The sequence below is a fragment of the Sphaeramia orbicularis genome, chromosome 16 (genome assembly GCF_902148855.1).
Source record: "Sphaeramia orbicularis chromosome 16, fSphaOr1.1, whole genome shotgun sequence".
In the NCBI taxonomy this organism is placed as follows: Eukaryota; Metazoa; Chordata; class Actinopteri; order Kurtiformes; family Apogonidae; genus Sphaeramia; species Sphaeramia orbicularis.
Window position 1 is genome coordinate 32,699,238 of NC_043972.1, and position 25,497 is coordinate 32,724,734.

At 39.8% G+C, this 25,497-nt stretch overlaps 1 protein-coding gene across 14 annotated transcripts; it reads right to left on the reverse strand.

The window, feature by feature from the left end:
• Positions 1-17: 17 nt before the first annotated feature.
• On the reverse strand, positions 18-25,254 carry LOC115435549 (titin-like). Of its 14 annotated transcripts, XM_030158033.1 has the most exons (33): positions 25,012-25,254; positions 23,967-24,257; positions 23,732-23,836; positions 23,516-23,634; positions 19,887-20,105; positions 19,623-19,710; positions 18,764-18,916; positions 18,394-18,491; positions 17,817-17,989; positions 17,606-17,722; positions 16,724-16,945; positions 16,375-16,509; positions 15,437-16,255; positions 14,898-15,149; positions 14,195-14,428; positions 13,841-14,065; positions 13,504-13,719; positions 13,171-13,407; positions 12,827-13,012; positions 12,447-12,683; positions 12,122-12,292; positions 11,758-11,967; positions 11,394-11,579; positions 10,570-10,775; positions 10,243-10,311; positions 10,075-10,119; positions 9,372-9,434; positions 7,733-7,912; positions 3,631-4,047; positions 2,962-3,084; positions 2,670-2,789; positions 2,511-2,591; positions 18-1,749 (listed from the first exon to the last, which is right to left on the reverse strand). In XM_030158033.1, exons 2-33 carry the CDS (start codon positions 24,018-24,020, stop codon positions 1,720-1,722), a joined length of 5,790 nt encoding a protein of 1,929 aa, XP_030013893.1. In that variant the 5' UTR covers positions 24,021-24,257; positions 25,012-25,254; the 3' UTR covers positions 18-1,719. The 14 variants fall into 14 exon arrangements, with proteins under 14 accessions (XP_030013893.1, XP_030013901.1, XP_030013889.1 ...); XM_030158041.1 differs by lacking the exon at positions 3,631-4,047; XM_030158029.1 differs by lacking the exon at positions 25,012-25,254 and having other exon boundaries at positions 14,195-14,425; positions 23,967-24,168.
• Between the last annotated feature and the right edge of the window lie 243 nt (positions 25,255-25,497).

Sequence of the window (25,497 nt, forward strand, 5' to 3'; positions counted from 1 at the left end):
CTCACCCCACTAAAATGCAAAATAATGCATATTTTATTTTTTTCAATAAAAAGACAGGGATAAGTCACAAAGCAACAATATTTTCCATTGTCTAAAAACTAATTTTCTTGTGATATTCTACAGGTTGTTGTTCATGTAGCTACAATACCAATGGCTTATTTTTGCATTTAAAAAGTCTGCTAACAAACATGCTATCTAAAAGGGATTCATATATTGTAAGCATTTTTTTCTAGTATGGGAAAGTACAGGAAACAGCAAGTGAGAAAGCAATCTACTTGGACTATGTGGTAAAAAGGCTTTACAAACTTGGTTGATAATGAATGCAATATTAACATTGTGACATCTTTAGTGAAAGCCTGGAAACCAGCTTGTGTCGAAACATCACAGTACATTAAATCACATAAAACAGTTTCTACTTTACAAATAAATTACTGTATAGTAGAACACGTAAAAAAGACAACTTGTGTTTCTATGAGAGAAAAGCCACATGTTCTGGGGCAGCTGCCTTCACCTTGTATCCGTATTGTTACTGCGACTGACAGGCTTCATATTTACTGACCTCACCCAGGCTTGAACATAAATGTACGTGCGAAGTAGGGATGGATATACATATATGGACATTCCTCATACAATCATATGGAGGTCTGTAGTCTTACAAACAATACCAAAACCTGAGATAAACAGACCAAAGCTTGTAAAACTTCTCATATCAACCAAATATATTGAAAGCATTTATGAATTCTATGCTACTGAACACAACGTAGGGCTGAGGGAAGCATTCCTTGGTCGTATGTATGTTGCAAAACATCTGACATACTCGATGGTCTACAAGAGGAAATGATTAAGAATGATTCAGTGTCAGGCAAGACAAAAAAGGTATTTAAAAAAAATTAAATTCAGTTAACAGCACAACAGTAACCCACAATTTAATGAGCAGATGGATATGTATAACTTAAAAACCTCAATTTGTACAAACACTATAAAAGCATTAATTCTATAAAATAGAGAAATATTTCAAAATAGATCAATTTTTAGATTTAATCTTTACAATAATGTGTAAGCTACCGGTTCTTGGCTGGTTGGGGAAGAAAAGATTTGTTTTTGTGTTTGTACCTGAGCAGTGAACAAAGCCAAATTTACGCACAGAATATCTTTGTTCACATGTAGACGTGAGGTATGTCACTTTAAAAAACAAAACAAAAAACGTCTCTCCTGACTTAAATAGACAAGTAAACAACAACAAAAAACAAGGAGTTCCCTTGAATGTAATTTTAACGTTTCCCTAGCAGCACCATGGGAATAAATGCTGATAATGGTGTCTAAACTAGAATGGAAACAGTGCATTTATATAAAAGAATGTAAAAACCACTAGGAAAATAAAAGCATGTAAAAGCAAACGTAACTGACATCACTCAACAGAAGATGCTGTTTTTAAGTGTATGCACTAACTTTTTAACACCGGGATGGGGAAGCAATATGCACTGTGTAGCCTTCCTCTAACTATGATGAACAGACTGTAACGGAAAACAAAACAAAGAGGGTCTGCTACATTTTCTACTTGGTTATCCGTAATGTCATGTGCAGGTTTCTGAGCTGTTGCGTTGTGGATGTGTGCGTGAGCAGGTAGAGCTGGCCACTGTGTGTTGAGTGCTGAACTCTGATGGAAGAATGCAGGAAGTGGAGTCAGGAGGGAAGGAATAAATGAAGGTGGTGATTCAGTTACAATGCTGACGCGCCGCCATCTTTCTCCTGCAAAACAATATGTGGATTAGTCTTAACCTGGTGTTGAAAGATTCATTGTCATCATTTATTTACACTATCTGCCCAGACCTTAACAACCTTTGGATTTTACTCTGTTTAGTCTGGTCATAGCTGCAGTTATTGGGTTAGTACTTATTTAGACCCTTAACTGATGGTAAAGTGTCAACACAACAATGTGAAAATACTGCATTATAAACTGAAGTCTGGCCTGAAAAATACTACTGAAGTGAAACTAAGTATTGTTTTGATTTCTCTGACTGATACTATCATATTATAAGTAACGTCATTTGATTATTAATGCTACAAAATCACTGTTTACATGAACAAAAAATTCCAGTTTTTGCTATAATTTTAAACAGTTTTTGTGGCAGATAAAAACACATTGCACTTATATTCCGGTTCCCTTGCAGCAGTGCATAACCTGATTAAAAATAATGCTTTTTCGCTGTTTTCCTCTGGTGTCACATTGGATGATTCAAGGACATGTTAAAACACCACCATGTGAGAAGTTTCAAGAGTAAAATAATAATTACGTGGAGCTTTGAACAACTCATAGACATCTAAAATGTGTTCCCTGACTACACTCCTATTCTAGAAACTACTGATTTATTCTTTTATTTAAGCTTCTAGTATTACCCAGAGTGTAAAAGTTTCATCTAAAAAGAAACTAAAACTGTCAGACTTTGTAGTTAAAACATTATACATAAAATGGAAATACTCATGTTAAGTATGACGTCACTTGTTTGTACCTTATCTTGTTCGATTTCTGGGTCTGCAGTTATGACGATCCGCTTCTCCACACGACTCTCTGATGATCCACTTTTCACAACCTGTGGCAGGAGGGAAAACATGAATGAAGGCAAACAAACCAACCCTAACAAACACAGACACGGTATTGCACTGCTGACCTTTGAGATGTGAGTGGTGGTGGTGGTGATTGTGGTGCCACTGGTGGTTTCTGAGGTAACGGTTTTGGAGCTGGACACAGATGAACCATCTTTGTCCTCGTCCGTCCCATCGACTGTGACCTGTGGAAAAGTCAGGAAGAAGTTCAGTAAATTTTCCTTTTTAGGGCGGTCCTGAGCCCCCGGCCTGATCCTCCCAGACCTGTTTACTTAACAGTGAGCCTGAGCTGCCATCTCTGTGCAAACTGCCTTTAGCGCATACAGATCTGGGCTGAGCAGGTGCTGGAGCCCCTACCTTTGAAGAGTCATAGGTGATGGTCTTAGTTGGGACGATAGGGACCTCTGTGGTGGAGATGCCACTGGGTAAGGAGTTGGAGACAGCTGTGATGGTGACTGTCTGGGTCTGCACCAGTGGGGGCTGTGGATGGGAACATAGTCCCATAAGTGGCTGTGGAACCACACACTTCTCACCTAATAGCATCCATTTCATTTCACACCATGCAAGCCATTCCCTTGGTGGATCAATCAACACGACAGCCCTTTCTTCTCACCACATGATTTTAAAATTTGAGGGAATAGCAGGATCAGTTTGAGAGTTCCCTTACCACCACCGACTATTAGTCAAAGAAAAAGGAATCGGAAAAAAATCAAGCCAGAAGTGGGTTGGACAGAACGTGTGAGGAAAGCCAGTGTGGAACTTTTTATGGCAGAGAAGAATGTGCTAGTGTTACCCATCACCATATTGGAATACTTAGCACACAACTGTGCAACACCTGTGCAGCATCCTGAGTTACATTCGACCAACATGAATGTAACTCGCACGTCTATTTGTCCAGTACTTTACACATTCAGCGGCTCAGTTTTAATGGTGCTGCAAAGGCGTGAACAAGTGTGGCATCCATGAAATCATGAAGTGGCCAAGTAGAGACAGAATCAGTGTGACCCTGGGGAGTCAGGAGGCTACCTGGAAGCAGCGTATGACCTGAGGACCACCGCTCCTGAAATAGGAGGCTGGGGATGATCCAAATATCGTCCCAGAGCAGTCCGACGCTCCAGGGTCTGCTCCTTCTTCCTGCTGCTCCTCCTCCTTCAACTGGGTCTCATCTAAAACTCTACAGGAAGGGTCAGGAGAGCTAGGCAGCTGGGCCGTCTCCACCTCCACGATGGGCACCAAGGAGGTGTCAAAAACTACAACCACGTCCTGATCGCACAACTCTGCTGATTCTGCTTCAACAGGAGCGTCGGGGGCTTCCACCCTGTCAGGCTCACTCTGGTGGCTGACGGTGGGGCTGTATTCGCCTGAAAAGCCCAAACTGATCCCGGTTTCCTCATGTGCAGCACTTGTCTCTGAACCATTGCATAGAGGACTAATGCAAACACTCTAAAAAAGACATAACACAGTCACTATGTAAAGTGCTTTCTGGTATGTATACAAAACAATATTCACATAACTTTAAATATGTATGCATGCATGCAGATACAAATCAGGAATATATAAACAGGATTCACTTTATGAACTTCAGATCTATGAGGATATAGTGAAAGTGCAATGATATGAGTAATGGTTTTGTTATATTTTACAACAATACTTTAGAAAAACGTTATTGCATACTTATGTGCACCCCTAGTTCATTAGCTTCCATTTATAGGAAATGGATTTGGTCTGATTTTGTTCTGTCTAGAGGGAGGAACTGCAAAAATAACAAGGCACATGTGCTATTTTTGATGGACAGTGAGGAAGAAAAACATAATACAGCTGAGTTTAAAGAATATCTAAAATAAGTACATTTCAAATCTCAGGGTTCCCACACATTTTCCACTTCAAATTTCCAGACTTCTCTGTAGATTTTTGTAGCTATCTGAATAACACAGCTGGGTGAAAATGTAAAAAACATCTTCCAATATCTAGGAATGTTATATTCTGATGTAAATGAGCAGAGGATACCGTAGCTCATACAAATCAATTAACACCAGGCCCGGTACATGTTTACAGGCGTAGAAGCAGCTCTGTGTAGGAGGGTGGTTCAGTTCCACACCATAATTCTTGCATTCTTGACATTTTGCTTTGACCCACACGTTTTGGTTGCGCTGCTCTAAAACCATGGAAAATGCTCTGCTTGTATAATGGACTTCAAATCAGAATTGTGTATTTTCGAAAACAAATTACACACTATAGACTGGAAACATATTTCCCATGCTCTCTGCTTTAAATGAACTAAATCCAACTCCGTACTGTGTAGGAACCCTGAAATCCAGGCTCCATGAAAGGAACAAACAGTCATATGTATCGTATATGGAATGCCTTTTATTCTTTGGTCATATTGGATTGTTCAAATGTCATGCAACAGGAATCACTTGCAGTCGCTACATACTGACTTGCCAAATACTGGTGAAGTACAAAGAGGTTAAATAAGTATTACAAGTATTAAGCTGCCTCAAATTCCCATCACAGGACATGACGTACTGTGACAAAGAATACTGTTTCCCAATAACCATATTAATGCAAGTCTTAAGATTTCAGTTTTCTAGTGTTTACTCCATGTGGCCTCAGGTATAAGTATTAGTCCAACACACATGTCACAGTGATCAGTTTATCAGAAGACAATATCCTACTGTTAGAAATGTACTTCAAAATGTGTATAAAAGCAGGCTCTAAGTGATACAGTAAAACATTAAAAACCTCCAGATAAAAGTCAGTTGTAAGGTAATTTTGGTGGATGTATCTATGTAAAGTCCAACCGACAGCACGTTGTAATTTCCAGTCCTAATCAGTCTTTAGAGCACAGGTCTGTTTGTGGTTGGAGAAACCAAAGGAACTGTAATGCAGAGAGTGAAAGTCTTATTCCACAGAGGCCAGAAAAAAAGGCAGCTTCTCAAGTGGAGCAGAGGATGAGTGATGAGGAATGCTACAGTGATGCTGCAGAGGAGGCGAAGGAAGGAGAGGAGGAGGAGAAGAGTAAGCAAGAGGTTGATGGGTAGATGACAAGGTGCGGGTTCCACGGGTCACACTCACACCTGTGTGGGATTTCCGCAGAGTCGAGACGGCCCCTCAGCTGCGTTTGGAGTAGAAGTTGAGCAGGGGGCCGCGTGGGAGGCGGATGACAAACTGAGGGGAGGAGGAGGAGGAGGAGGAGGAAGGGGGAAGAGAGATGAGAGGGAGGAGTTTTGAAATGACTGGCAGTGAACTGAACTCGTAAAAGCCACATTTGCGCAATAAGCAGTTTTGTAAAATGGGAAATACAGATGTAACGGCATGACAGAAAGCTTTGATTTGAGCAAAACAAATCATTTTGAAGCGTTTTTTTTTTTTTTTTGTCATCATCAAGAACATGGAAAGTTTGTTGAGACATGCATTTTAACATGCGTTTCTTTCCATGTCTGACAATTTCCGTAAGATGGTGAAAAGACAGAAAGTCATCCACACTTGTATCTTATATAAACTTGGATGGAGTTTGCTTTAGGTTGAATTATATACATTTGCTGTGATCACAAGGAAGAATCAGTACAGACAATGTTATCTTCAGCCTGTACGATTAAAGAGCTTATATAATAAAATGTCCAATTATATTGTAAATATGTAAATAATATGTAAGCATGTGCAGAACAAGTACTATAAATAGCAGATATTCTCTTATATTTCTTGTTACACTCTTGAATGTTCTGTCTTTCTGATCTTTGCGTTCTGTATTTTTCTGCTGTAAACACAGCAGTTTCCCTACAGTGGGATCAAGAAAGTCATATCTCTTATCTCTAATTCCTTACTGCATTTTTACTGTGTCCACCTGCAAGTGAAAATATCATCAGACAAGAGTATAGTAAAGTAGAAGTAGAATCTAAACTATTATTAATTTCCACACGGCTGATGACACTGAACCACTGTCATATCATTGACTGCTTAAATTGGTCTGTTAAACTGCTCCTTTAGTTTTTTTTACACAGCAGATTCGAAGCTGTCAGTTTCACTTTGCTTTGACTTCACACTGACTCTAATGTGCCATGACAACACGATGCACTTGGAGGAATTAATTTCCAAGTATAAACATGTGTCAAAGGACTCCTGCTCTTCAGATAATCTCACACCACAGGGCATGCTAAATTAACATCAATAGATTTTAGTTGTTTATTCATGTGTCTGATAGCAGCTTGGGGTTGTGTTTGCAGTCTAAGAAGTGTTCAAGTAATCACTTTAGCTGTAAAATGACTCATAAAGGCAAACAAAGCTGAGATGGATTTGTAGTAGTTCCATGCTGACATCCTGTGATAGTTACATTATTGTTGACAAGCACTGATGCAACTGTGAATGAGGCCTTGTCTCTTCATGGTTAAACAGCCAAGATGTAAAGAAAGCAGCAGGAAAAAAAAGGAAAATGCAGCGTGAAAAGAAAGCACTCAAGAATAAAAGCAGAAAGAGGACTCATCAATGAAGGAGGGGCAGAGGAAAAGAAAAATGTAAATTCCTAATTTGCTCAGTGTCGGAGCGTGCAACTGTTTAACAGAGCGGTCATCTCTGAGTCATGCAGTAAGTTTTATGTCAGTCAGTCGGTCATGCAATACGAACATGTCAGGTCAGAGGCATCCAATGCACATACAACAAATTAAAAGTGTTTTCAGAGAGTGGACGAGTTCCAAAGATGCCTCACCCTCGACAGCCCATCAAATAGACCCTATTCAACAAGTCCAACTGCATTCTTCATTCACATGCATGTGTTGCATACCAGATGCTAATGCCTTGAATAGGACTGAACATGCACACACAATCCATTATATTCAATCCATCACAAAACCAACAATGGCACCAGAGTCTGAGCCCTTATTTCATTTGAATATATCCAAGCAAAAATAGAAATGCTCAAAGTAATGTAAAACTTTAGTTACAATTCAAGGTTCTTTTAAATTATAAAAGGACCATGCACACTGCCTGAATGAGCCAGAATAAAAACAGTTTAAATGATTTATGTAAAAACACGCTTTAAATGAATTTCAGAAGCTAATTTAATTTAAAATCGACATTACTTCCTTCAGTTGATGAAGGATTTGGGGGTGAGGGACTGCTGTGGGAGACTTACCCCATCTGCGCTGGGCAGAGGCTGGCCGTTGATACCCAGAGTGCGGAACGGAGAGTGTGTGGATAGACGTTTGTCCCACTCACTGGGCCTGGGCTCTGGGACGGATTCCATGAAGTTTCTTTTCAGCTCGCTGATGCTGGCATGATGCCTGAGCAGGTCCTCCTGAGGTTTATCGAACTCCTATACGGAGGAAAGCCAAGAACAGAGGAGTAGAGGAGTGGGGAGGAGAGATGGGGTGGAGGAGGATGCCGGGATATTTGGCAGAGACAAATGGAGCAGGAAAACAATAATAGGAGAAAACATGTTTGGACAGATAGTGAGAGTTTGATGCAAGGACAGGGATAAGGATGATGGAGTATGAGGAGATGTTTGCAGAGAAAGGGGGAGAATAAAGAACAAAAGTTAGATTGTGTTGCATTTCTCTTGTTTTCCTGCAATATATGCTGATTAATCTCTGAATAAACAATTAAGCAGAAGCAAGGTTAATTGACTAAAGGGGATCATAAATTAGGTGGTACCATGAATTAAATATTCTGCATTTTCATACTATGTGGTGTCGTCAATGATTATCAGGAATTTATATACAAAATTAAAGTAATGCCAGCAGCTCAGTCATGACAGCAGACTTCAAATGTAACGTTCATAAAAACATTTATAAAGGTGGATGATTATTGGGGAGCCATGGACAGGAGCTATCAGCTACACAGCATCGATCTATTTCCAAGCATTAGACTTGCAGTGAATTGCAATTGAAAAAAAAACAGGCTGCAAATCAAAGAGCAGGTAGTGATGATAGCAGACATATACAAACTGTCGAAGATGAAGCCTTAGTATAAATGGAAACACGTTCATTAAACAGGAATGAATAAAAGCAACAGCAGCACTTATTTGGTAACATTTAACACCAAGTTGATCTTTATATACAACTGAAAAGAAGACATTGAAACCCATATTACCCGAAATATTGAAGACGATATTAAAGGTTATTGTTGGATGGTAATCATGGCCTATTGTGGTTCTAAAGAGCAACTTGGTAAGTGTTACTCAAATCATCGCTTGTTTCATACATAACCAAAATGTATGACTGGGTATGATTATTTTGGCTTTCAATCCTACATTTCATTTGCAAAATTATTGAGAAAGTGCAATGCATTGCCAACAAGATACAAAAATAGAAGAAGTGAAGATGTTGATTGAAAGAGCAAAAGCAGAAGCAGGAGAATACTGATAATCTGGAAGAAAATATGTCATTTACAAGTGGATTGGTTCAGGAATACTGACAGGAAAAACATGTAAAAAGTATATTTGAGCTATTGCTGTCCCTGATTAGCTTAATTCATCAATCACATCTCAAAGCTGATAAGGGACATGTTTTATAGACACTGTGAGGCAGGAGTAAGGACCTGATGTTTACATATTTGACATAATTGTTTCAACAGCACTCTCCTGAAATAGCTATCCTGATCAGAGTTATTTTGCCACACACACACACATTTATCATGTCATCTACAAAGCCAATTATGATGATGCGTAGAGTGTGAAACATGCCACATGCAAGCGTGATATTAAAACAGCTGCCAATGTGCCAAAGAGCAAGAAAATACAGCTAGAGACTGACATTTCCAGAAGGGATACAAACCTCCAACATTAAAAGGCTATGTCTGACATAAATTGAGTCACCCTCAATTTTCTTTGCTCTTTTCTGTGAAAAATGAAAAGAACAAAAAAGGGTGGTTTGTTTCAGTTGACTTGTGTGTCGGCATCAAAACTGCCACACCTCGGACATGCATGCTACTGATATTTTCTACAGTGTTAATACAACGGACAACAGGAGTTTTGACGAATCTGCATGCAAAACAGTTCGGGGCCGAGTACTGCACTACTAAAGCAAAGAACCTAGAGAACTGACTCAAAATATCTATGAGAAAAGAAATAAAGAATGGTGAAGTGACAGAAATGTGATAAAACACCAGCTATCATGCCCCATTTTAGTAAGGTGCATTTAATCCATAATCATGCATGTGCATTCCAGGGTTTACAACAACAGCAAGCAATGAGAAGAAATGACTGCTTCGTAAACGTCTAAACAGTTACAGTCTCCTCATATCAAAGCTGTATTATTCACTTAATGACTGCTCACGTATTCTGATGATCTTACGTTTTCTAAAATATGCTGTACGCGCATCGAACCTGATGTGGTTTTCATTTTAGAGCTAGCTGTATGGAAGCACAACATGAGAAGAGGGTGAAATTAGTCTTTTGGATGAGAAGCTTGATATCATCAGAATGGAGATGGAGACATGGCTATGGAAAGAGAGCTGAAACACGACTAAGAATCTGACCTTTCGCATTCGCACCACCTCCGTGCTTGTGACCTCTGACTTGTGCTACCCCAGGGAGGAGAGAGGAACACATGTTAGCATCCTCTGCGTGTTACCTTTGATACTTAGCCATAGAGGAAACAAGTCTTCAGAGGACAGACATGCATGAGGCCAGTGTCTGACACTAACCTGAATGTGCCCATTGATGGTGGGTATCAGGGATGAGTTTACTTCTCTGTGGTCCCTCCACACTGCTGGCTACAGCAGCAAGAGAGACACAGTTCACACTCAAACACAGAGAGAGCCTCTGCTTGAGACACCTTTTACTGCTCAATTTATAATCATCAAAATACCCAGACACTTATTACGAAGGTATAAGGCATCATTTGATTATCTTGCACTGGTGCCAGTTGTTTCGTTAAGTATACATGGTTTACATGGTGTACACATTAAGGTCCAGCAGAATAAATAATAGACATCTGGTAAAAGTCAAAAGTATTAGGAGTGATTCAATACCTTGACCTCAGTGACTGTCTCCATTTTCGAAGGCTCCACCGTTTCTACCGTGACCTCCAGCCTCCTTTCCTCCTGGCGGCTGGTCTTGATTGGAGTGGAGGTCTGGGGCTGGTCGAACAGGGCCATGGGGATTCCAGCCTCGGCCAGGGCAGCCTGGGAGAAAACTGGAGCGCTAACAGGACGCGCACCCCTCTGTGTGCTCACAGCTGGGGAAAGGAAAAGGAAAAGGGAAATCTTTTAGACATAGTGTTGCAGAGAGGTTGGATTGCTTGGTTTAAACATGTCCAAACCCTCAGTGCATAAAAAGACAGAATAGCGTTTGAAACATGTAAAACTTCAGAGCAAACAGCCGCATCATACTTACTTCTCAAGCCACAATGATGCAAGAGTATACTGTACCTTAAATTCTTTACTTACTTTTAGGAAAGTATAAGCAGAAGTGTGCCATCAGTGAATATCCAAAATATCCACAAAATGCAAAGAGAGCAAAAGCGCCGCTCAGTTCTTGTTCTAATCCGATGTTTGATGCACAAGCAGATGATATTAGGCTGCAATGACCTGCAATGCTCAATGCTGAACCACTGAGCATGAAATGCTGAGATTAGAAAGCGGTAATTCTTTAATCTGCAAAACACAGCGCGTCAGAGATCCTTAAGCAATGGGGAATGTGAACTTCCATTAACGGACTCATTCTCTTGTGGAAAGAAGTCAGTGTGAAACAGGGCACAGCGGCTTTAATTTGATGTTAATAGGTTTTCCACAACTCCAAGAAAGCATGAGTATGAGCTGGTCATCTGCAAAGCAACAAACCAAGCAAAAAATACCTGACTCTTTGACGCCAACATCTAGGAGAACAAACCAATCATCACTGATATATGCACGTGATGGTGCAGGTCTTTCCTCCAGGATTCGCTTCTCAAACTGTGGCCGCATCTCCAAAATAGTGATCCTTGTTTTGGTCTGAAATCTGCTCACTTCTTTTGGGAACGTGATGCGCTCTGGGACAGCAACTAACACAAACAGACGACCATTTTCAGCTGCATTACAGTACATTAAGTTGTCCCAAAGTGAAATGACAGAGACAATGTTGGACCTATTGTCTGAGTATATTCAGAAGGTAAGGACTTGTACCATTACAAATGAATGTAGAAGAGCAGTGAACTTTGTTGGTAATCATTTTGATTATACCTGACGGTTTAGGGGCCACATCCAGAAGTATGTACCAATCATCCTCCACCTCTCTCACTGTTGGCCGTGGTTTCTGCTGTACTATTGTTTTCTGCCGCCACTCTCTCTCATCCACTGTTGTAACTCTCTTCTGCACTTTAACCTCTTTGACTGCAAACTCTTTGGCTGGTCTTACTTCGGGATACATACGGACTTGTTTGTCCACAGCCACTGACATAGAACACACACAGAAATCACAGTGAACCTCAGCCGGTCACATGAAAGCACATCCTGAGTTCTTTGCGCATCTGAAAAAGCTAAAATATACACTGCACATTAATGATGCTGAAGTACACTGGCACACTTTCACAAAATCACATAATACCTTGAACTTTTGTTGCAACATCTAGGAGCACAAACCAGTCATCATCCACCCTTCTCCGTTTAGATGGTTTTATCTCCACAAATGTCACAAATGGCCTCACATCTTCAGTGATGAATTTTTGTTTTGGTACCTTGGCAGCTACCACATCGACAATACGCTCCACAACAGCAACTAACACACACAAAAAGACTCTATGAACCAAGTGCAAATATGATGACATTATTGAAGGTTGAGTTATTTCAGCTTTAAATTAAACAAAAATGATTTAGTGCCAGCTTATTAGTCATAGCAGAGAGTGTGTAGACCTTCTGGCTTTGGAATCTACCTTGTGGTACAACAACAGGCTTGTCACGGATGACGTCAAACAGGACAAACCAATCATCGCCTCCTTCTCTCTCTACTGGTGGTGCAATTTGTCTTGATCTAATTTCAGACAGACGTGCCTCATCTTGCTTTCTGTCCACACCAATTGTGATCTTCTTCCATGTTTTAGTCTCAGTGATTGTCACCTCAGTCTCAATTGTTTTCCTCATATATGGCACAGGCTCAACAGGAGTGACTGGTACAGACAGACAAGAATCAACCGAGTTAAACTAGTGTCTGAATCACAAAAATGTTAAGCTGTAAATTGAGGTAACAAATGATAAAAAAAAAATGTAAATGTTTGAATGCTGGAGAGAAGCTGCAAACTTATAGAAACTATACCTGCGAGGGGAGTGACTGCCCTCTCACGAACAGCATCAAACAGCACAAACCAGTCATCATCTCTTTCTGGTCTTGGCTGAGAAGGCTGTGATCTAATCTGCTCAAGATCAACCTTCCGTTCCACACGTTTCACTGCAATTTGAGGCTGAGGACTCGGATACATTTGACTGGATACCACCACAGGAACTGTAAACAAAAAGTTTATAAGTATACCTCAAGATGATCTGAAAGAGGCTGTTTTTGCAAGGTAATAAAAATGTGTAATTTCTGGAGTTTATTAGTAAAAAATATATCTCCTTTGGTAGAAAAGTATATGTGGGAAGATAGTTTGAACACGTTTGTACCTGGGGGCACATAGACAGTCTCTCTGGGAGTAACATCCAGCAACACATACCAGTCATCATCCCTTTGTCTGACTGGTTGGGAGACTTTCTTCTGTGGTATAATCTGCTTGGGAAGCTCCTTTTCCTTTTTCTGGATCATAATCTCTTCAACTACAACCTTCCTCCTGGACTCTACTATTACCGTCTCAGTAGAAATGGTTTCCTCAGCATAACCTTGATCATAGTCAGCCATGGAAACTAATAACAAAAAGATAGTCATAAGAAAATACAGCTCAAAAAGGTGACAAAATACAAAATGAAGCAAAAAATAGCGTGTGAGAAAGCCAGTACTACCTGGTGGCACATAAGCCGATACTCTAATAGGAACATCCAGAAGAATAAACCAGTCATCCTCTATCTGTTTCACGGACTGTGGCTGTGCTAGGACTTGCTTTTGACTTTGCATTTCTGTGTCTTCTACCACCATCACTTCTATCTGCTTCACTCTGGTCACTTCAACAACAGGACTGCGTTCTTTTGGAGACACTTCAACATGCTTCACAAGAGCAACTAACACAAAACAGAATGAAAATTGGCTGACTATACAGGACTTTATGAATATGTGCATCTGCAAAACAGAGTAATTGGTGGTTTTGAAGTTGTAAAACAATGCAGGAGACTTTAGTACTACCTGGTGGTACATAAGATGGGATTCTGGGAACAACATCCAGCAACACAAACCAGTCATCATCTCTGATTCTCTGTTGCTGTTGAGGGACTTCTTGCACAAGTCTCGGCATGTCTTGGGTTATTTTTCTTTCTTCAACTACTTCTTCTCTAATCTCTTTGTCTGCTGTGATTGTAACCACAGAGACAAATCTCTCAGTATCCATCTGGTCTTGCTCCCTTAAGGAAACTGACAGAGTTTGGAAACAGTGATTTAACTTGAGATAAAAGCGAAATCGTACCAGTAAGCAAGCGCAATAAAAAAGCACAATAAAGCCAAAGTTATTTTATAGAGAAGCACAAATGATTTCAGCACTACCTGGTGGTACGTAAAGCATTTCTTTGGGAACAACATCCAGCAACACAAACCAGTCATCAACTCTCTCTGTGACGGTCTGTGGCGGTGTGATTTCAGGAACACCTCTTACTCCATCTTCTTTTATTTTTCTCTCTTCTACTATGATCTCCCTTTTCTCTTCCACTGTTATAATTTTGGTTGTTGAGATGACGTAGCTTTCTTGATCCACCCGAGGACGTTCCACAGAGGGGACTACTGACGAGAAAACCCATTTTAAAATAAACATATGGTGATAAAAAAAAAAATCTGATAGCACGGAAGCAGCTGCTATGATTCGCATTTGCAAGTATATTAATAACTAGACTGAGAAACTGCCAATGTTAAGCATTTCAAACACCTTATGTGACAGCAGGAAAATATAAGGAATCGGATAAAACAATGAGAGTATGTGCATCTATAGAAAAACGAAAAAGAGCAATCAACAAAAGATGTCTGTCGACTTCAATGAAAAGAACAGTTATGTTCCTTTGCACGACTACTTCCTTAAGCACAAAGAACACTCAGCATCCATCTGTTCTCGCTCCTTAAAGGTAACTGACATTTGGAAAACAGAGTTTTAACTCAATATGTCGAGATGATATTACACTCGCAAGCAAAAACAATAAAAAGCACAAGAAGCCAAAGTTTTTTTTGCATATCAGCAGATAAGAGACTTTAGCGCTACCTGGTGGTACATAAGGCATTTCTCTGGGAACAACATCCAGCAACACAAACCAGTCATCAACTCTCTGTGTGACGGTCTGTGGCGGTGTGATTTCAGGAACACCTCTTACTCCATCTTCTGTCATTTTACTCTCTTCTACTATGATCTCCCTTTTCTCTTCCACAGTTAACACCTGGGTTGCTGAGAAAAACAACCCGCCCTCTTCTTCTTCTTCTTCCTCCTCCTCCTGAGCACGTTCCACTGAGGCGAATACTGACGAGAAATTTTAACAGAAGAAAGTCTCACAATAAGAAGGTGGTAGCTCAAGAGAGTGTATTGATAGCCAGACTGAGAGATGACCATCACCAGGTATCAGGTTATAGGATATGATATCAATAAAATATCAGGAAGTAAAAGAAAGAATATGTACGTCTTAGAAAGGGGAAAGATGTTAAGTCCAATGAACAGAAACTGAACTAGTGTTTGACTCAACTTGTGTATAACAGTAAATTAAGGCCTGACATGTAGCTGAAACCTGTGTCAACAATAACATACTATACCTGGTGGTTTGAAAACAGCCTTGTATGGAAGACGGTCCAAAAGTATGAACCACACGTCCTTATCTTCCACCTGAGATCGATCCTCACCTTGGAGTCTCTCTGTTAGTTCTCTCTCCTCTAGTCCTTCTGTCTTACTCCACATTGCCATCTTCTCAAGCTTCTTTTCTGACACTACACTTGTAACGTCTTTCTTACTGTACTCTTGTTGACTTCTTTCTTCCACAATTGTTACTTTTGTATTCGTTCTTTGCTCCACCTTCTTGTAAACCACAACAGAAGAAGTGCTGATAACATCTGGACCACCAAACTTCTCCTCAACTTCTGCTCTCCATTCCTTTTCTACATGATTTAGCCTCTCTTTCAAGCTATCATCTAACTCACTCATGTCTGTGACCTCTAGTTTACTCTCCTTCATCTCAGCTTCTTCCTCTTCAGGCAACAGGCCTTTCAAAAACACCTTCTTTATCTGGTCTTCTAGTTCATCAACTTCATCCTCTTTTGTCTCCACTTTCCAAACTGATTTTTTCACCACTATTTTTGACTCTTCCTCTCTTAACCTGTCAACTTCTTCCTTCCCCAACTCCTCTTCAATTACTTCCTGAAGTCTTTCTGCCATGTCATCCACCTGTTGGAGCCTTTCCTCTAAATCCTTCACGTCTCTCAGACGCTTCTCCAAAACATCTGCCTCCTTCAGCTTGCCTACCAAGGTAACATGTTCCTGCAGTCTCTCAATAACTTTCTCAGTGATCACTTCCTGCTCAGTTGCATCAATGACCTGTTCATCCTTCTCCTGGAGCTGCGGCTGCACTAAGGGAAAGACTGTGGAGCAGGGATGAAGGCAAATTAGATGTTTAAGCTAAAACAGAAAAGGAGCTGCTGGTTGTTTCATAAAATGTAAGTGATATTTTACTGTATTGTTTGGTAACACACAGACTCACATGGAGGTTTTTCATCAAAATCTAATGAGGATTGGCTGTAGATTCGGTCAAAGTAGAGGTACCAATCATCTGTCCGTTTCAGCGTGGGTTGTAAAAGCCTCTCAATAGAGCTCACTTTTGCCAAACTGAGTTTTGCTAATAAATTCACAGAAACAATAGGCAGCAATATCACATTAGATGAAGAAATGGCACAAAATTCAGTCTGTAAATGAGTGAGTGCAAGATGCATGTAGGAAGATAATGCAACATTCATACACATGATTGTGAAAGACTGAAAGTATTAAAAAGCTCAATAATGCATTGTTGCTAATTGTGGATAAATGCTGGCAGGCGTTACAAAAGCAGATACCTGACTGTTTCACCAAATCAAAAGATGGGACGAAAGGAAAAGGAGAACGGCGATAGAGCAGAGTGGACCATTCATCCTCCTTTCCCCTCTGCTGCTGCTCATTTGATGCCAGCTCCCACCATGGTTCACTGACTGTCTGCCCAATCTGAGTGCCCTGCCAGGTTACTGTGTGAACAGACTGCCCCTCCTCTGTCCACCATGTCTGCACAGAATCCCCTCTGGCTGTGAAGAGATGACGGGGTGAAGGCAGTTATGTAATGGGTTTGCTGGAGCGATGATGACCACTGTGAATGCTCCACAGTGCTTCAAGCGTGTTTCTGACCAAGCCGAACTCCAAGCATTTGCACTAGACCATTATAAGTCTAGTAAATGGAAGTTAATACAAAGCGGAATGAGAGATGCCTTGATTTTAGCAGAGAAGCACAAACAAAATCCGTCAGAGCAAAGGCTGGTAAAAGAGAGCTTCCCAAAGCTTTATCCAATGTTTGAACAACAGTCACCTGAGCAGCAATGACTCAGTTACAACGCTGAACTTAAAGCTATAAGCATGAGAACACACGAACGTCGGTTTGCTACAAACAATAAATAGCAGCTTCTTTAAATGCAAAGAAATGTGGAACAGGAACCTCACGAGAAATTCATTTTTTCTTGCAAAGTTTATAATAATCAAAGATACCCTGGGGTATGTGCCAGGAATAGCACATAATGATGTTACCGTCCATATGCAAAGGCAGGCGTTTATAGAAAACCATATGTGTTGCAGATGAAAGGCAATGTAGCATTAAAGCAAATGAACCATAGGAAATGGGCCTGTTAGATGATGGAATAAAGCATGTCAGTATGCCAGGAAGTGCCAATGCAGCTGCACATAACTCCAGATACCTGAGAGTTCAAGAGAAGGCTGGAGTTTTTCAGATCCCAGAATCAGTGACCAATCATCAACCTCAGACCTGGTTGATAAAGAAAGTTTCTGCAAGAACTGGAGAGTCTCATCTCCAGCTGTAAGAGCGAAACAAGTCAGAGAGTATTTTACTGAAGCTGTATTTTAATGAATAAATGCACTGATGCAACGAAATGACACACTTGTGCGTACCTCCATCTAGATTACGTGACAGCCTCTTGCTTGCAGAACGTGTGAAGCGAGGGGCGGGGCGGTCGATCAATGAGCTCGCCTGGCGGGTCTGGGCCTGAGTGCGCCCGCTGTACCGGAACTTTGAGCCCAGGACGAGGAAGCGACGTGATGAGGGAGCCTCCACTGTTGAAACCCTGAGGGATAAAAAAAAAAAAAAATCAACAGTCATTTAATTTTCATCCACCCATGATTTAATCAGTTTGACAGTTTAATCAAAGTGATAGCCCCACGTATCAGGACTGGCAAAACAAGCATAGGATTTAGCATTCTCTAAAAATTAAAAGGGTTACGTAACAATGCTAGCAACAGCTCTGCTCTTCATCTTATTAGGCTGATAAAACCTCTGAGGTTCATTGCTAAGTCATGGACGTGTAGCTTTTCCTCGGTGGTTAAACTGCCAGCAAGCCAGTGTACGGCTTAACCTGCAGAGTCCAGTTAGCCAATTATCTTATCTACGGGTAGTCCAACCCAAAGATGACCTCTGTTGTCAGGCAGCTAAGTGTAATTTCAGAAAAGGGTGTGAATGACGTGTTGTTACCTGAAGAAGGTATGGTGCTCGACACAAACTTTCCACAGCTTCTTTGAGGCTTTGTAGTTAGGCAGTTTGAAGCCAATTGTGCTTTCATACTGCTCTTGCTGTTGGTGAAGAAACAAAAGTCACACTAAAAAATAATGACTTGAAAATAATGACTGAAGATAATAACATTAACCAAGGTGTACGGAAATAATGTAAAATCATGCCAATTGTGCCAAGTTAATTTGATTGTGCAAGATATTAAAAATTCATAATTAATGAGACTAAAGTTACTCAGATTCAATTTAAAGTCAACTTTATTTGAAACAAAAAATGAAGCTAAATTTATACTGAAACAAAAATAATAAAAGTGAGGTGCAAGTGAATAATTTACCTCTGACGGTCGGATCTTTATAAAGAAGCTGCTGCGTTTGTAAGAGATCTTAAGTACTTTGGGCCAAGGGAAACGGTTGATCCTCAGTTTATCCTTGTAAACCATCAGACCGCTGGAGCAAACCCCCAGTGTGATGTCGACACCATCAAGATCCTGAAACAACAAATCAGGGTGAAAACCAGTCCATACTGTGGCACATCATCACTCATCAGGATCAACTTGCAGTTACAGTAAACGGTCACCAGGAGGCAGACTCTCTCACACTGCAAGGCTGGAAACTGGGGTCAAGGGGTTTACGTTTTATTAATCTCTTATTTTTTCTGAAAGGGGGGCTGATGTAATTACTGTTTGTAATTAAAATCTAAATGCTTCTCATGTAACAGACAAATGCTGTTGCAAAATCATGAAACACATTTAGAAAAGTGGAAGGTAAATCATAATTGGACATCAGAATCAGCATCAGCTTTTTTGGTCAAGTATGTGAACACACAAGGAATTTGGCTTAGTTTTTTCTTTGCTCACGACGTACAATTTCAACATGAACCCAAACATACTTAAACATAGACCTAATATAAACAAACATTCGATTAGAGACAAGGACAACAATGGGTTGAAATTTACAGTGGATTTGTAATATGTACAGAGTGCAAATTGGAGTTTTTATACATTGAGTGGATGTGTACAGAGATCTGGTCTATTAAAAATATAAGTTTATGTGCATATTATTATAGTGCAAATTAGTCTGAGTTTTATGCATAGTGCAAATTAGTCAGTTTTATACACAGAATAAACTATTGTGCCACCATTAACCGATGATTTTAATCCAAAAAGGTAACATGATGTTGCACACAAAACACACCTTGGCTTGGTGAAGGTCCACTCCATACATGGCGAGTTTCTTGGCGTTTTCCAGAAACAACATGTCTGCTTGAGCTGGACTCATTGACCTGCACATGAAAGAGAAGGAACTCAAACTTGTACTTGTAGTGTCACTCAAACAGATGAAGCAAAGACTGCAATGTGACATGTGGAGATGCAGAGGTTTTCAGAATCAAATATGGTGTTGATTTTATATTTGAACTCTCAAACAGTGGAAAATCAGTTCATCTCACGGTGGGCTTACCTGTATGTGCGGTGCAGTTCCATCACCTTCTCCTCCAGTTCTTTGCTCTGCCCAGGGGCCAGGTTCAGGTCCTTAACGTAGTCTGCTCCATGGAGCTCTGGGTCATACTCCCCGATTTCAGACTGGGCTGTGTAGGAGCCCAGTAGCGACAGTGTGACAAAAGAACAGGGGAGAACGCCGCGCATGATGTCCTTCCTCAGCTGAAGACACAGAAAGTACCTGGTGGATGTGAAAAGAAATAATTATCAGTATCAGGGCCTACAGCAATCACATCTTCAAGACCTTTTTCTGAGGATTTCTAACCAAATGAAACTAATATTTTTCTTTTCATCTCATAAAAGAAAAGATGTGTTTGTGGCAATTACAATGTCACAAGTTCAAGGTTAAAATTAGTGATATTTTCCTTAGTTTGGGTCAATGATAAAAAAAAAAATTAAGCTCAAAGTTGTTGGCTGAAGTATTCAAGATACAGCATTAAGTCAAAATATTAAATTCTATAAATTAATGAGAATGGGTGATACTAAAAAGGAATGTTTTTCTCTGTGCTACCAGGTGTACAGGGTGGGGAAGCAAAATTTACAATGAACATTTTGTTGTTTTTTCTCAGCGGGCACTATGTCAATTGTTTTGAAACCAAACATATATTGATGTCATAATCATACCTAACACTATTATCCATACCTTTTCAGAAACTTTTGCCCATATGAGTAATCAGGAAAGCAAACGTCAAAGAGTGTGTGATTTGCTGAATGCACTCGTCACACCAAAGGAGATTTCAAAAATAGTTGGAGTGTCCATAAAGACTGTTTATAATGTAAAGAAGAGAATGACTATGAGCAAAACTATTACGAGAAAGTCTGGAAGATACTATTAAAGAAGAATGGGAGAAGTTGTCACCCGAATATTTGAGGAACACTTGCGCAAGCTTCAGGAAGTGTGTGAAGGCAGTTATTGAGAAAGGAGGACACATAGAATAAAAACATTTTCTATTATGTAAATTTTCTTGTGGCAAATAAATTCTCATGACTTTCAATAAATTAATTGGTCATACACTGTCTTTCAATCCCTGCCTCAAAATATTGTAAATTTTGCTTCCCCACCCTGTACCTCTACATTGTCTAAATATGTATGAAAATACATTCAGTCTTCAGATTTACTCTTGTGAAACATTTAGAAATCTAATATGTACAGTACAGTGCAAAAGTCTTGGACCAAATTCTAATGATCACACATATGCATTTGTCAGTATCTGTATTAAGATCCAATCTGCATATATGTGAAGTATGTACAGCAGGAAAAACAAAAATTTCAAGGAAAAAACAGCTTCTATGAACCCAAATGGTCGTATTTGGTGTGGCCTCCCTTTGCATTTAACATGTCTCTAACCCAGAGCATCAGGCAGAAATGGAGGAACAGGGTGTGTAAAAAAAAAAACAACTGAAAAAACAGGGTGAGTAATACTCCTGTGGGCATAAAAGCGGTGCGCGTAGCATCTCCCCCGGCCCCTGGGAACATTTTGAAAAAACAGACCTTAAATGCTGCATTCTAGTGCATTTTGGTATGTTAAACGTTATATTTGACGTGGAAAATAAGTTTAGAATTTCATTCAACATATTTTCTTTTCTGTCATTTTTGCTAATTCATTCGATCAAGTTAACCTCATTTCTTGCTATGTGAATATTAATTTTTACCACTTGGCCAACTTCTAGTCGTTTTGTCGTCCATCTGTCTGTCTGTCCATTCAACAACATAATCGCATTATCTGTAGAATGCATTGAGATAGCTTCACTAAATTTACACTGTGGATGCATGTTGGCATGGAGCAGAAGAATATTGAAAATAGGTGACCTTGACCTACTTTTTCAAGGTCAAATGGCCTTGTACAGTTATCATATCTGAGTACTTTCAAATATAAATACGTATGTAATAAGTTTTACACAAACAAAATCTAATCAAATTATAGGGCAGTAACTTTCAACAGAATCTTACACTATATTTGGCCTAGGGGTATTAAAATTGTGAAGCACATTATTATTTTGAGGTAATGGCTTAGTGTGTTTGCCTTCTGGTGATGCCTTAAATGAACTACCTGTACCTGCCTGACTTACCTCACTCAAATGTTCTAAACACTTGCTTGTCTAAACACCCTGTAGTTGGCACATTGCTGCTACTACCTACACCCTTACACTATCACCAGGATTAGTTTCTACTATCCTCTTACCTGCATGTAACCACCGATGGTATCAACACAACACACTAATTACACACTCAAAAAAAAACACTAAATATGCACAAATCTCTGAAATCCTGAAGTTCGGTAATTCTGTTGCTGTCTCTTTTCTGTTACCGTTAATTCCACATTTTTTGTGGCATACTAGATTATGCATGGGACAGAACGGACGTCTCTGATTGGTCCATGTGACGCACTTTTCCACCAGTAGAAACGTGGTGATATGTTTTCTTTCATGCAAACACTTCCTGCTTGTAAGAAATTCACTTAGAAGCCCATTTTTACCGTCTCTACCTGCACTGAACGTGCACCAAATGTAATGACACTACTGCCAAAATATTAATGTTTTTATCGCGTCTCATGTGCTTTCAACACGATTGACTTCACAGTATTAGTTTGACATCTGCACTTTCCACACAAATTGAAACGGAGATTCAGTGAGCCTCTGTCTTGCTGCCACCGACACATCCAAGGACCCTCCAGAGTTTACTGATGATTCACTTCATTTTTGCAAAAAATAGATGGATTTAGCTAAAATTAGGCCGGGACAATGTAAGAGAAAAATATATTGATGAATTAGCACGACTTTGAGCAAGCAGTGAACCATTTTTTGGGCCGTGCTTTTTGAATATTAACCATGCAAATCATGCTTACACGGCTCGCTGCCTAATACAATGCTCTAACCCTTTTATTCAGAAAGTATGAGATTTATTACATTGATTTCCTGATGTTTTACACCATTCAACACATGTCAGATGTTCGTAATTGTTTGTTCTGCCTCTTGTCATGGGGTCAGGGGTCAAAAAAATAATGACTTGAACCTTTTTAACCCATTTAGTTTAGGTTTCACTGTGTCTTTTAAGGCTATGCACATAATGCCTGCATTTTCTATTTGTTATCTTAAGAAAAGAGAATGACAGATAAATATATATGTTCAGTTCATCCTTAAGGACAATAAAGCTAAAGGTAGACTAAGACTTTTACACAGTACTGTAAATGTACATAAACCCATGTATATATGCAGTAACACTTCATCTTCTATCTTAAAAACCAGCACTTTTGTCACTTGTATCCTTATGTAAAATTTTATTTAAAAAGCAGATAAATTCCAAAGATTTGTGCAACTTCTTAAAGGTTTTGTGACATGTTTTTAGCCATGAAGGTGCATTCACTTCACTAACCCCAATTGCCCTGTTATACTTCCCACCGACATTAACTCTGGGACCCCCTCCAGCCTGGTAGACCTTAACAATGGAAACCTCTTGCAATAAAATGGGAGAAGATAAGAAGTCCTCCTTTAAACTTTGGTAGAAACATATCAGCTGACTGTGTAGGGGACCCACTCCCTCTGACATCATTCTAAAGTTATGAAAACCCATTTAACTCTTGGGACATTCACCTGGTGAGGTCTTCAGTAAGCTGTGCTGGATCAGGAGGGTAGAACTTCACGTTGAATGTTAACTCATAGACGGCACCTGGAACCTGTTTCCGGAGCTCTTTGGTCGGTTCGATCCATGTCTAAAATGTTTCAGGGAAAAAACAGCAACTGATTAAGATCATTTCTTGTCAGTGTGTTGGAAAGCAGAGCAAAACATATGACCACAAAAAGACCTACCTTGTTGTTTGGACTCTCCCAGTGGGCAAGGCCAAAGTAGTCTTTCTCCAAAAGGTTAAGATGGTCACACACCTTTGTAATGAGTTCTTGACCTTTTGCATGTTTCTAAAAGAGGGAGGGGGACACAGACAGACAGACAGACAGACAGACAATAAGATAACAATATTAATGTTTAACTGAGGACAAGGCCTTTACACAAACAGGAGAACATTGTGTAATTGTGGAGGTCTCTTACATCAAGCTCACACTCAAACTGAGCGTCGTCCAGTAAAGTGACTTTGCACTGCATGGTTTTCTGTTTCTTAGAGCCTTTTGCTTCTTCTGCTGCCTTCTCAGGCTTCTTTTCTTTAGCGGGTTTCTCCTTCTTTCCCTCCTCCTTTGTCTTCTCCTCTGCTTTTGTTTCTTTCTCCTCTTTTACTGGTGCTTCTTTTTCTTCTTTTTTGGATGCGTCCTGCTCCTTCACTTCTTCCACAGCTTCAGGCTCTTTCTTTTTTCCGGCTTCTTCTTTGTGTTCCTCTTGAGCAGGCTGTTTAGAGATGACAAATTTGAAGAACGTGTCAAATACAGATGAAGAAAATCAAGTGATATGGATGTATAGACACTATATGGACAAAAGTATTGGGACACATTGAATTCAGGTGTTTCTTTTCTAACAAAACAATAGTAGTAATTGTGTTGAATGTCATTGCATTGGCTAGTTTTGTTTAAATCATTATCTTTGCTTCCAAAATGCCTCAGAGAAGGTTTTACTTATTTCTCTCAACATTTATTTTTCTTTTTTTTCCATCCACGACTATAATTTTAAATATTCTACTTCTAAATCTCTAAAATATTTTAATGCTCTGACTTAACATAATACATTTCTACCACAACTAACCATCTACTTTTTTCACATCTCATTTAAGAAGAAAAATCTCCCATTAAACTTTACAGAAATATTGATGTCTATAAACTATACAGACATAACATGGCTACAGTTTGTAACATACCCTGTTCATGTTGACTTCAGATATAAACATCATATTCTAAAACAGAGAATGTATATGTTGTTGCCAATAGAAGGCTCAGATCATTTTTCAGTCTAACAAGAACATTGTGTTTTTAAACCAAGCTGCACATTTACTTTTGCTGAGCAAGCATGCCACAAAATAAAAAATTCATTAGAAAGGGAAAAAACTGTGTTCCCTACTAGAACCCAATCTGAAACAAGAATGTATTAGTGGTGCAGAGCGCTGTGCTCCTCACACACAGACTAACTCTAGTGTGTTTCTGACACTTACCTGTGTCTCTGCGCTGCTTATTGAGTGTTGATCAGGAGCCTGTTCGATGTCTGGCTCCGTTTTAAGCTCCGGCTCTGGGGCAGCGATCGGTGCTTTCACCTGCTCCTCACTCGAGCCTTTCGCCTCCTTTTTGCCTTTCTTCCCTTTCTCTTTTTTCTTGCCTTTCTCTTCTTCCTTCTTGGGTTTTTCTTCTGTTTTTGGCTCTTCCTTTTCCTTCTCTGTCTTCTTTGTTTCTTCCTTTGCCTTCTCTTCTTTCTTTACAGACTCCTCTTCTACTTTCTCCTCTTTCTTTTTTGTCTCCTTTATTTTCTCCTCTTCCTTCTTTGACTTCTCTTCTTTTGTTTTCTCCTCCTCCTTCTTTTTGAGCTTTTCCTTTTCCTCCTCTTTCTTCTTTGCTTTTTCAGCCTCTTTTGCCTTTTCCTCTTCCTTCTTCTTTGCTTTCTCTTCTTCCCTTTTCTTGGCCCTTTCCTCTTCCTCTGCTTTCCT